Source organism: Xenopus laevis, chromosome 7L, assembly GCF_017654675.1.
Source record: "Xenopus laevis strain J_2021 chromosome 7L, Xenopus_laevis_v10.1, whole genome shotgun sequence".
NCBI classification, from domain to species: Eukaryota; Metazoa; Chordata; class Amphibia; order Anura; family Pipidae; genus Xenopus; species Xenopus laevis.
Genome location: NC_054383.1, coordinates 36,318,151 through 36,330,236, shown reverse-complemented (window position 1 = coordinate 36,330,236; position 12,086 = coordinate 36,318,151). Strand labels below are relative to the sequence as shown.

Below are 12,086 nucleotides of genomic sequence, written 5' to 3'. Positions count from 1 at the left end.
AAACATTATTTAACCATTGATTACTTCCACTGTGCAGTAGACACTTGGGGGGCCCATTTACTAAGCTCGAGTGAAGGAATAGAATTAAAAAAAACTTCGAATTTCGAATGTTTTTTTTACTACTTCGACCATCGAATGGGCTACTTCAACCTTCGACTACGACTTCGAATTGAATGATTCGAACTAAAAATCGTTCGACCATTCGAAAGTCGAAGTATTGTCTCTTTAAAAAAAAAACTTCGACCCCCTAGTTCGCCACCTAAAACCTACCGAAGGCAATGTTAGCCTATGGCTTTGCTAGCTTTTTTAGGTCGAAGAAAAATCATTAGATGGATGGATTAAAATCCTTTGAATCGAAGGATTTAATCGTTCGATCGAACGATTTTTCGTTTGTTCGATCGAACGATTTTTCGTTTGTTCGATCGAATGAATTGCGGTAAATCCTTCGACTTCGATATTCGAAGTCGAAGGATTTCAATTCGGCAGTCGAATATTGATAAACCCCTCGATATTCGACCATAAGTAAATCTGCCCCTTGTTGTTCATCTATCATCTTCATCTATATGGAAGTCATAAGAATGCTGCATGGGTTTTAGTAGATTTTTTGTTGTTGTTGTTGCATAAAAAATAAATGAATTACAGTAAATCTAAATAACCTAAACATAAGTGACATAAGTGATAATGTTCCTTTTACAATGCTTAAGTGTTTGAAATTTAATCTAACATCTAATGTGCATATAATTATTAGGAAGAGGAGCGGAAACGGCAAGAGGAATTGGAACGCCAGAGGCGTGAAAAGAGATACATGCTACCCGATGAGCCTGCAATTATTGTGCATCCAAACTGGTCTGCAAAAAATGGAAAGTTTGATTGCAGCATAATGTCCCTCAGTGTTTTGTTAGACTATCGAATAGAGGACAATAAAGAACATTCGTTCGAGGTAAGTTGTTTTTATTTCTTTCTAGTTTATCTGCCCTCTGATCGTAGAAAGAAAAAAATAGCTACAGATTTAGATTTGTAAGCTTTAGTTATAGATGTAAATTTATAAAAAGTGTTTGATTTTTAGGAAATGTAATTATTAAATTATGCCTTACTGGCATACAGTATATAGCTAAGGACCTTTACATGGGGCACAATTCTTCTGGTTTTTCTTTTCTTTTACCAAAATTCCACTAATTTGTTACTTGAAGCTATAATGTTCTTCATATAATGTTAGGGTCTGTCACAGTCAGTGACTTGTCGGATTTGGCAGTGAACAAATTAGCCATTTACTTAACATTATTAGTCAAAACAGATTTACTAGGCACACATAGTGCTTTGGCACTTGAGAAACGGGCAGCCCAAAAACGTGCACCCATTCTCTGCTGTATAATAAATATAATTAATTACCTGCCTAGTCATTCTAAAGTACCACTTCCATGAGTGCAGGAACACATCTACTATATACTAACCTTGTTTTTTGCACTGACCTAGCCAGTGGATCTGATCTCTTTGTTATCCAAGATACACTGGGTGCACCAGGCCACAATGTATTTTTTAAGCTACCAGAAATATTGCAACTCATGGAAAAAAAATCTCCCCCCTTGTTTCAACAGAAGTTATATTATTTTGTATTTTCTTCATGTTATGGGTGCATAGACAACAGTAAATCATAAGTAACATAAGATCCATACTACTTTAGCAGCAGTGCATTTGCCTACGTCGTTAACATAGATCTTAAGCAGGTATAAGAAACGTGGGAATTCATATTTAATCAGTCAAAAACATTCCAAGTATAAAACATGGCAAAATAGGTCATCTAGACTATTTATCATGCATAAAGTGCTCCCTTGATCACTTTTGCGGGTTTAATTCTGAAGCAGTCAGATTCAGGCACGGCTGGTGGCCCAGAGGTCACATTGACTGTGTGGGAAAAGGAAGCCATTAGTATTAGGTTCTCCATATGCCAATTTTGAATTCACTGCATGGACTGTGGACGGATGGAGCAGCATTTCATTGTCCAGTGTGATACTGCTCAGAGTGGCTTCACTTTGTAGGTGTTTTTTTTTGCACAGGGAATTGAAGAGGTTGTTCACCTTCCAACACTTTTTTTCAGTTCAGTTCGTTTCAGATAGTTCACCAGAAAAAGACTTTTTTTCAATTGCTTTCCACTTTTTTTTTTTTTTTTTTTTTACTGTTTTTCCAAAATCTAAGCTTAAGGTTTAATGTTCCTGTCTCTAGTTCCCTTCTCTAGTGTTTGTCTAGTACATGTATGGGACCTGTTATCCAGAATGTTCGGGACCTGGGGTATTCCGGATAACAGATTTTTCCGCTATTTGGATCTTCATGCCTTAAGTCTACTAGAAAACATTTAATAAACAGGCTGGTTTTGCTTCCAATAAGGATTAATTATATCTTAGTTTTAATCAAGTACAAGGTACTGTTTTATTATTACAGTGAAAAAATAAATCATTTTTAAAAATCTGGATTATTCGGATAATATGGCATCTATGGGAGACAGCCTTTTTCTGTAATTTGGAGCTTTCTGGATAACGGGTTTCCGGATAATGGATCCCGTACCTGTATCTCGGAATAACCCATTTAAAGGGGTTGTTCACTTCGAGTTAACTTTTAGTATGATGTAGACAGTGATATTCTGAGACAATTTGCAATTGGTTTTCCTTTTTCATTGTGGTTTTTGAGTTATTTAGCTTTTTATTCAGCAGCTCTCCAGTTTGTAGCTCATGCTCTGCTGCTAGGGTACAAATTACCATAGCAACCATGCATTGATTTGAATAAGAGACTGGAATATGAATAGGCGAGGCCTGAATAGAAAGATGAGTATAAAAAAGTGGCAATAACAATACATTTGTAGCCTTACGGAGCATTTACTTTTTAGATCGTGTCAGTGACCCCCCCCCCATTTGAAAGCTGGGAAGAGTCAGAAGAAAAAGGCAAACTATTAAAAAAAACTATAAAAAATAATTAATGAAGACCAATTGAAAAGTTGCTTAGAATTGGTCATTCTATAACATACTAAAAGTTAACTTAAAGGTGAACAAACTGTTTAACAACTTGGGCACTGGTTCTGCAATCTGCCAGCCAAAAGGAGTTTAAACTGAGTATATTGCAATGTTTTTTTCCCATTAATGCCCATAAAATATTAATTTTATTTGATATCCTGTTTCATTCCGATTAAAAATTTTGATTCACCAGATTCCCACTGGCGCGTCGCTGGTACTGTGCCTACATAATGCAAAACCCTGATGTCATATGTTTAATGGAACAGTTTGGCTGTCAGTGATTTATCATCAGCACGGCTGAACACCAATCATTAGCATTTTGATGTTATGTTTATCTATACTGGAACAACCTTTGATAATTCTCAGTGCACAGATATAAACGTATAACATTTGGGATAAACAAAAAAAGATTATATGACTGTAAGACAATTGTTTGCAATGATAACTGACCTATGACCATTAATAATTTAGTAGTGGTGTGTTTGCCTACGTTATAAGCAAAAGGGGTTAGTGGGTATAAGAAATTAAAGGTGGTTTGACAGTTAAATCATTCTAATTACAAAAACATAGTAAAACAGGAGGTTATTTATTAGACTATTTGGCTTTAACTACAAAAATAATTCAGGATTTAGCTTCCCTTTACGTGATTTGGCCATACTAATTAGCCCAATCCAAAGCAGTAATTTCTGTAGAACAGCCTCCTGTGATAAATATGCTCTCTTGTTTTGCCTAATAAATACAGCTTTTGTGTGTTCCATTGGGGCAGGGATGAATATTTCCATGAAAAAAGTCTTAACAGGAACACAAGTGGGCCAGTCATTCTCATTATGGCTTGTGTTACACATAGGACTTTCTCTCCGATATAAATTGCCAAAAATGTGACCTATTGCCCCCTGTGGGGCCAGGCACATGTGTATAGCTTAGAAACATGTTGTTAGTCCTTCTAACAGCAACTTCCAACTAAAATGTTACAAGCTTGTGGGCTATGGGACCTTAAACCAGATAATCATTAGTGTTATTAATGATTGTGTTTAAGATTCACTAATACGAATTCATGCTAATTTTCCATTGGTGGGTATATTCACTGCAGATAACTTGCCTTGTCCTCATTATCAGTGACTACATAAGACAAAGTTTCTCTTTATAGGTGTCCCTATTTGCCGAACTATTTAACGAAATGCTCCAAAGGGATTTTGGAGTGCGTATATACAGGGAGCTTTTAGCTCTCCCCGAGAAAGAGGAGAAGAAAGACAAGGAGAAAAAATGCAAGAAGGAAGACAAACGAGAAAGGAAAGAGGATAAAGATGATGATGATGAGCCAAAGCCTAAACGGAGGAAATCGTCAGATGACAAGATAAAATTGGAGGAGAAGGAGGAAAGAAAGGTCTGTGTACTTAAATTTCCGCACCATAGAGCTATAAAGTGCACTTTAGCTCTTTCACTTATGTTGTAGTGTTCTAAATTAAACAACCCCTTTTTATTTTAGTTTTTGAACCACCAGTGCCTCCTTTCTTCTTATTGTTTTCTAATCTGCAATTACTAAAATAACCAAAATATCTCACCTTGGCACTAGTTAACTAATGCAACCAGAACCCTTCTCCAGAGGCAGGCCAGAGAGGCCAAGGCAAGGACACCTGCTTGACTGCCCCCCCCATCCGCTCTCCGTTATCCTTTCCTCATTGCCGACCCAATCACCATGTTAATAATTCGCAACTAGAAGTACAACCACAACCTTCTCTTTACCTGCAGCTGTTTGCAGAACAAGAACCTCTTTCCTGCAGCTAGTTGTGAAACTGAACCTCTCTTTTAAAAGAACATCAAAACAGCATTTTTAAAGAGATCCTGTCATTGGAAAACATGTTTTTTTCAAAATACATTAGTTAATAGTGCTACTCCAGCAGAATTCTGCACTGAAATCCAGTGCAGAGATTTTTTTATATTCAATTTTGAAATCTGACATGGGGCTACACATTTTGTCAATTTCCCAGCTGCCCCTGGTCATGTGACTTGTGCCTGCACTTTAGGAGAGAAATGCTTTCTGGCAGGCTGCTGTTTTTCCTTCTCAATGTAACTGAATGTGTCTCAGTGGGACATGGGTTTTTACTATTGTGTGTTGTTCTTAGATCTACCAGGCAGCTGTTATCTTGTATTAGGGAGCTGCTATCTGGTTACCTTCCCATTGTTCTTTTGTTTGGCTGCTAGGGGGAAAAGGGAGGGGGTGATATCACTCCAACTTGCAGTGCAGCAGTAAAGAGTGACTGAAGTTTATCAGAGCACAAGTCAAATGAATGAAGGCAGCTGGGAAATTGACAATATGTCTAGCCCCATGTCAGATTTCAAAATTGAATATAAAAAAAATCTGTTTGCTCTTTTGAGAAATGGATTTCAGTGCAGAATTCTGCTGGAGCAGCACTATTAACTGATTCGTTTTGATTTTTTTTTTCCCCATGACAGTATCACTTTAACGTAATTAAAGTATAATGAACTGGTACCCTACACAGGTAAAAGTGCTGTGTTTGCTTCAGAAACACTATTATTGTTACAGAAACCAGCTGCTGAAGGCAATTGAAATGGGGCTAAATGGCACAGGTCAAATAACAGATAAACTCTGTACAACACCATTGTAGGCTACAGAGCTTATCTGCTATGTAACTTGAGCATTTTCTCCTTTGAATTGCTGCCCCAATAGCCACACAGCAGCTTATTTACAATACTTTATAACTATAGTAGTGTCTAAAGCAAGTTTTTCCAGTGCAGGGCAACACTACATTATGTTTTAATTACTTTAAAACATAATTAGCAGAAAATCCTCTTCTGATCTGCATTATTCGTTAAGACACAGATGTACTAGCCTGCAACTATTGTCTTAACCGCAGCTCCTCTCATAATCAGCAGCAGCAATTTTTACAGCTAGGTCCCATTTCTTTCTTTTTTTGTCTCTTTATTGTGTTTTTTTCCAACAAATACATACATTGTATCTTCATATATTTCTCTAAGGAGTAAGATAACTACAATAAAAAAAAAAATTAAAAAAAATGGTATATCTTCCAGGTTAGTTGCTACTAAAGGTAGTCCTAGACAATGTAGACTTTGTTTTGTAGGTCCCATTTCTTAATGTGAAATATTTGAACAGAACTCTCCTTAGAGTTCCCTATCTGCATAGCCTCTATTTTGACTATGCAGGAATGACTTGCAATACAAAAGGTCATGTATTCTTGCTTGATCTGTTTTTGAATATATGACATTTTCGGACTCAAACATGTTCGCTGTAACGTTACAGAGAGATGACAGGAGAAAGGAGGATTACAGAGAGGAAGATGATCCGGATTATGAGAACCAAGATGACTATGAACCGATTGCTGCAGAAGAAGATGACGGTGATTATGATGGTTTGTAAAATGTGATGGCAAATATTAAATTTGTACGTTTTGTTACGTTTAACCCATAACCAGACTGTTATGATTCACATAATTAAATACACACAATGTACATAATCTTTCCCTAATATAACTGGTTAAATTATGGTGGTGCTGTTTGTATTGCAGACAGAGAGGATGATGATGATGACTCCAGCAGTAAGGATAAACGGGAAGACAAAAGAGACGGCAACAGATATAGCAAGGAACGACAATCCAAAGATAAGGTGTGCTTGATCACATGATCGATGGGCCTAAAAAAACAGTGTATCCATTTGTTATAGACATACATTTGGAAAGCAATTATGTCTCATCAGAACTTTTTAGATACTGATTTCTGACACTTTGTGTTCTAGGAGAAGGATAAGAAGCAGATGGTTACAGTTAACCGAGATCTTTTGATGGCGTTTGTCTATTTTGACCAAAGTCATTGTGGTTACTTGTTGGAAAAGGATTTAGAGGAGATATTATACACTCTTGGCTTACACCTCTCACGTGCTCAGGTATGTAATACCTTGTATCACAAATAACATTCTTACTCCCAGATATTACTCCTGCCTCTTTATTTGCGCCGTTATACACTGAAGGGAACAGAAATCACAAGTGGGAAAAGGCAGAGTCCATTCTCCACCTTGTTTTATTGTAAGTTGGAAATGTTATATTCTACAGATGTTTGTCTTTTAGGTAAAGAAACTATTTACTAAAATATTGCTGAAAGAATCATTGCTTTACCGTAAATTAACTGATACCGCAACCGAAGATGGAAGTCATGAAGAGACTGATCCCTTACACAATGATATTCTAGGTAAGGATAAACACTTGTTTTGCTGTCAAAACTCTACTTTTTATGATTGTCCGTGATAATGTATGTCTAAGATTCTCTAAGAAGACTGCTGGATATGATGAATGCTGTTCTGTTGGTTGCATATGATACCATCATGACAACAAAAACCTGTCCAGAAATATTTTTCATTGCCAGTGTTTTTGTCAAAAGGCATTTTTGTGTGGCTTTTTTTAGGCAATTGCTCCCTACTCCCATCAAAAGCTGTGAGAACAGGATTGTCCACAGTGGAAGACAAAGGAGGCTTAATTGTGTATAAAGGTGCAATGGTGGACGTTGGAAGCCTACTGCAGAAGCTAGAGAAGAGTGAAAAAACAAGGACAGAATTAGAACACAGACTTCAGACACTCGAATCGAAAACAGGTATTATCACTAGTTTTCTAGTTCCTCTCTTTGTTATTGGAAAGCTCAGTGATCCCCAACCAGCAGCTCGTGAGTAAAATGTTGCTCACCAACCCCTTGGATGTTGCTCCCAGTGGCCTCAAAGCAGGTGCTTATTTTTGAATTCCAGGCTTGGAGGCAAGTTTTGGTTGTATAAAAAACAGGTGCACTGCCAAATAGAGCCTCAATGTAGGTTGACAATCCACATAGGGGCTACTAAATGGCCAATCACAGTATTTATTTGGCACCCCAGGAAAAAAATGGTATGCTAGTATTGCTCCCCAACTACTTTTACTTCTGAATGTTGCTCATGGGTTCTAAAGGTTGGGGATCCCCGCTCTAACCTCTAAGTAAACAGCTTCTCTTGAGATGCCAGATGCTATGCTGGAGAACTCACACCTGCCTCAAGGGTCATAATCATATATGGAAAAATAAATCCAAGTGACCTTTTTATGCAACACTCACTCTTGGAGTGTGCTACTGTTTTTTTTTTTTCTCTTTATTATTGTTCAGCTGCCGGTTAGCAGTGTGAATGGGCTTGATCGTTTTAGTTAACTATCACAAGTCAACTTACTGCTTCTTTTGATTCTACTGCATGCCTATACACTGGTATGGTATATGTATGCATGTATATGAGTTTACAACACTGTACGTAGACGTACATATCATTCATACAATTCCACAATAAACCTGTGCTGTTTTTTTTACTGTAGAGGAAGATGAAAAAACAATATCACAACTGGAAGCTTCTAATCGAAATTTGTCCGAGGAATTAAAACAGACAAAAGATGACGTCGGCCACCTAAAGGATAGTTTGAAAGCAGCAGAAGACACAAGGTCTTTGTATGAAGACCAACTAACTAACACCATCAAAAATTTGTCAGCAGCCATGGACGAAATTCAGGTGGTTTTAAATAAGGTATGTCCATTCATTTGTCCCAGTTTAAAGGGATCCTGTCATCGGAAAACATGTTTTTTTCAAAACGCATCAGTTAATACTCCAGCAGAATTCTGCACTGAAATCCATTTCTCAAAAGAGCAAACAGATTTTTTTATATTCAATTTTGAAATCTGACATGGGGCTAGACATTTTGTCAATTTCCCATTGAGAAATGGATTTCAGTGCAGAATTCTGCTGGAGCAGCACTATTAACTGATTCATTTTGAAAAAAAATTTTTTTCCTATGACAGTATCCCTTTAAGGATCTCTGTACTGGATGTTTTTAATATATATGAATTGTCATATACAGTGCCAAGTTTTGATATTTTATACTAGCCTACGGTATTTTATATCATTACTGTAGTTGAAAACTCAAATTATAGGTTTCTTTCTATATATGTAACAAAGCTGGATTATTTAATATGGCCTGATTCCATGGAAGTGCCACAATGCATGTATTTACTGTACTACATCAGTATTGCTTTAAAAACACCTTGTTCTAATCCAGTTGAATCTTTTGCACACGCTCCAGCCAATTGGTATCTGTATTTGTTGGTTACCCCAGGCTGCCGGACTGATGTCAGGGCTTGGGGGTGAAGCGATAAGCCAATGGAAACATTATTTATAACTCCTATAAAATAAACATCGCTTCATCGTTTTAAACTCTTCATTTTCACATGCATAAAATAACATAAAGATTTGTAGTTTAGGCAAATAAGAAAAAAATGGCATTTATTTTCCAACATTATTTTTTTTTATACTGGTGTAATTTCCCCAGGACAGAAAGATATGGCACATGCAAAGGTTTAATGCAGATGCAGAAATTATTGCTCTGACCACAAATTATTGTATGTGCATTATTACATATAGGTGTTTCCTGACATTCTGTACTAGAATTTTTGTTTCATTGGGAGAAAGTCTAAATATTTCAGGGATCTTTCATAACATTATGTCATGGCTTTTTTCACAAGAGAAAAAGTTAGCATTTTCGCAATATTTATTGAAACAGGCCATGGGAGTAGGGCGATGAATCTCTTTAAAGGAGAACTAAACCATAAAAATGAATATGGCTAAAAACTGCGTCTCAATAGCAGCAATGATCCAGGACTTCAAACTTGTCACAGGGGGTCACCATCTTGGAAAGTGTCTGTGACACTCACATGCTCAGTGGGCTCTGAGCAGCTGTTGAGAAGCTAAGCTTAGGGGTCATAGCAAATTATTCAGCAGAAAATGAGGTTTGTCAGTAATATAAGATGATGCTACAGGGCTGATTATTAAAATCTGATACTAGTTGTACTGGTTTCTGTGCTGCCATATAGTAATTATCTGTATTAATTACGAATCAGCCTTATATTGTGATATTCATATTCTATGTGTACTGTATATTGTGAGTTGGTCCCTAAGCTCAGTAAGTGACAGCAGCACAGAGCATGTGCAGTGAATCAGCAGAAAAGAAGATGGGGAGCTACTGGGGCATCTTCGGAGACCCAGATCTTCCTTGATAAAGGGCTGTGGTTGCCTTGGGCTGGTACAGAAGCCAAAACATAATGTACAAGATTTGAAATGAATCTTAATACTAACTTATATGGTTTTCAAACATGTTAAAGTACAAGCAGTTGGAGATATCTACTGTAAGATATGCAGATGCTATTTATTAGTGCAGCTTGGCACATTTGCCTTAGCTCATTAACATGCTGGCGGACCTGGTTACCATTTTTTTTTTTTGGTCAAAACTCACAAATTCAAATTGGGAATAATCCAAACTCAATTCGAAATTGAAAATTTATAAAACCTTTACCCTGGGAATAATTCGAATTCAACTATTCGCCACCTAAAACCTGCCGAGTTCATGTATAAGTCAATGGGAGAGGTCCAGTGACCCATTTGAAGGTGTTAATAGCCTTCTTGACATTCAAGTTTTTTTCCGAGAAAAAAGTCAAATCAAATTTAGTCGAATTCCAGTTTTTGAGTCGGTAATATTCGTTCGAGTTTGACATTCAAATTTTTTCTAAAATAACCTCCCAATCGAATTTTGAGTATATTCAAATTTATTATTATTTATTATTCATCATAAATGATAAATGGGCCTCCCTTTGTAGGCAACGGGAAGGGGCAGCGGAACTAGATATAAATAATGCAATGACTTTGAGTTATGGTGATTTCGGGATGCACTGAATCCAGCGTTTAACCAAATCCTAACACTTCTTGCAGGAGTCGGATTCAGCCAAATCCTAGGTGTTCAGCCAATTCAAATCTGAACCTTAAAGTCACATGACTATAACGCTCTGAACACCAAATTTTCTGACCACAATTTATGCAATTTTATTTCTCAAATTTGAATATGGAGTTGGTTTGGTATTATGGTGTATAGTTTGGAATTCGAAGTAATGGGAGATTTTTGTGAACTCCCGTATCTTTGAAATTTGAATTTATTTTAAAAAAAACAACGTTTTTAACTTCGGGTGAATAGGCTGTATTCGAATATTCTTAACCAAAGTTTTAGCGCATTCAATCGATTTAGAATTGAAGGATTTGCCCCCAAAAATGACTCCAAATAGGTAATAGGAGGTCCCCATAGGCTAAAACAGCAATTCGGCAGGTTTTAGATGGTGAATTGTTGAAGTTTTAAAGTGACAGTACATGATAAATTTCGATATTGGAATAGTCAATTTTTTTTCCGATAGTCGAAGTACACAAAAATAGCTCGAAATTCGAATATTCAGTTCGACCCTTGAGAAATCTGCCCCTAAATCTAGAATGTTGTGCACCGGCTTTGAGTATCCAAACATATTGGTGTGGAATCACAACACAACATAAATATATCTATGTGAATCTCCCCTATTTTTTTCACATATTTAATACAAAAAAAGGATATTTCTATGAATGTTTAGAATAATGTTTGTGGCTCCTCTTTTCTCCGTCTATTCACATTTTTTTTTTGTTTTTAATCAGAATCCATCAACAACAGAGGATCAGAAATCAAAAGAAAATGGATCAAGTTAACATTTGCTTCATGCTGGTCGAGAAAAGCCCTTGTTAATAATGTAAAGTATCTGATTGTATTATAAATCAACACCAGTGCCGTGCGAGAGTGTATTTAATAGGGAAGATGTATAAAGTTTTACGAGTGTGTGAGCGTACCTGTACGGATTGCCTGTAGTTCATAGAGTTAAACACAAACTGCCTTGTAGAAACTAAAATAAATGGTAATTCAAATAAGAAGTAACAAATAGATGGTCTAATAAATTAATGTTTTGCATTAGATAAAGCACATGGATTATTAGATGTTAGGGACACACTGAATCCATCAACTTTGTACCACTAAATCTTTCAAAAATTTTGGTTGATTCCTAATTTGCAAATTGCATCAATTTTGAACAAAGAATTGTAATTCGGTCAGTTGGACAGAACTTTGAAGTTGTGATTTTTCGTTTTTGGTTCTGCTAAACACTGTGGGCAAATCCAAATCCTGCAAAACCTACTAACTTGGATTCTGTGCTTCCCTG

The 12,086-nt window shown here is 36.5% G+C and overlaps 1 protein-coding gene across 2 annotated transcripts in view; it reads left to right on the top strand.

Moving 5' to 3' along the window:
* Positions 1-12,086, top strand: part of ccar1.L (cell division cycle and apoptosis regulator 1 L homeolog) — a 33,993-nt gene that overhangs the window by 21,551 nt on the left and 356 nt on the right. The window contains exons 17-25 of one of the 2 annotated variants that reach the window (XM_018242364.2): positions 749-940; positions 4,150-4,386; positions 6,283-6,379; positions 6,548-6,645; positions 6,775-6,921; positions 7,103-7,223; positions 7,437-7,622; positions 8,354-8,559; positions 11,533-12,086. The exon at positions 11,533-12,086 is cut by the window's right edge and continues 356 nt beyond it. In XM_018242364.2, coding sequence (XP_018097853.1) covers positions 749-940; positions 4,150-4,386; positions 6,283-6,379; positions 6,548-6,645; positions 6,775-6,921; positions 7,103-7,223; positions 7,437-7,622; positions 8,354-8,559; positions 11,533-11,583 — 1,335 coding nt within the window. In that variant the 3' untranslated portion in view covers positions 11,584-12,086. 2 annotated transcript variants of the gene reach the window in all.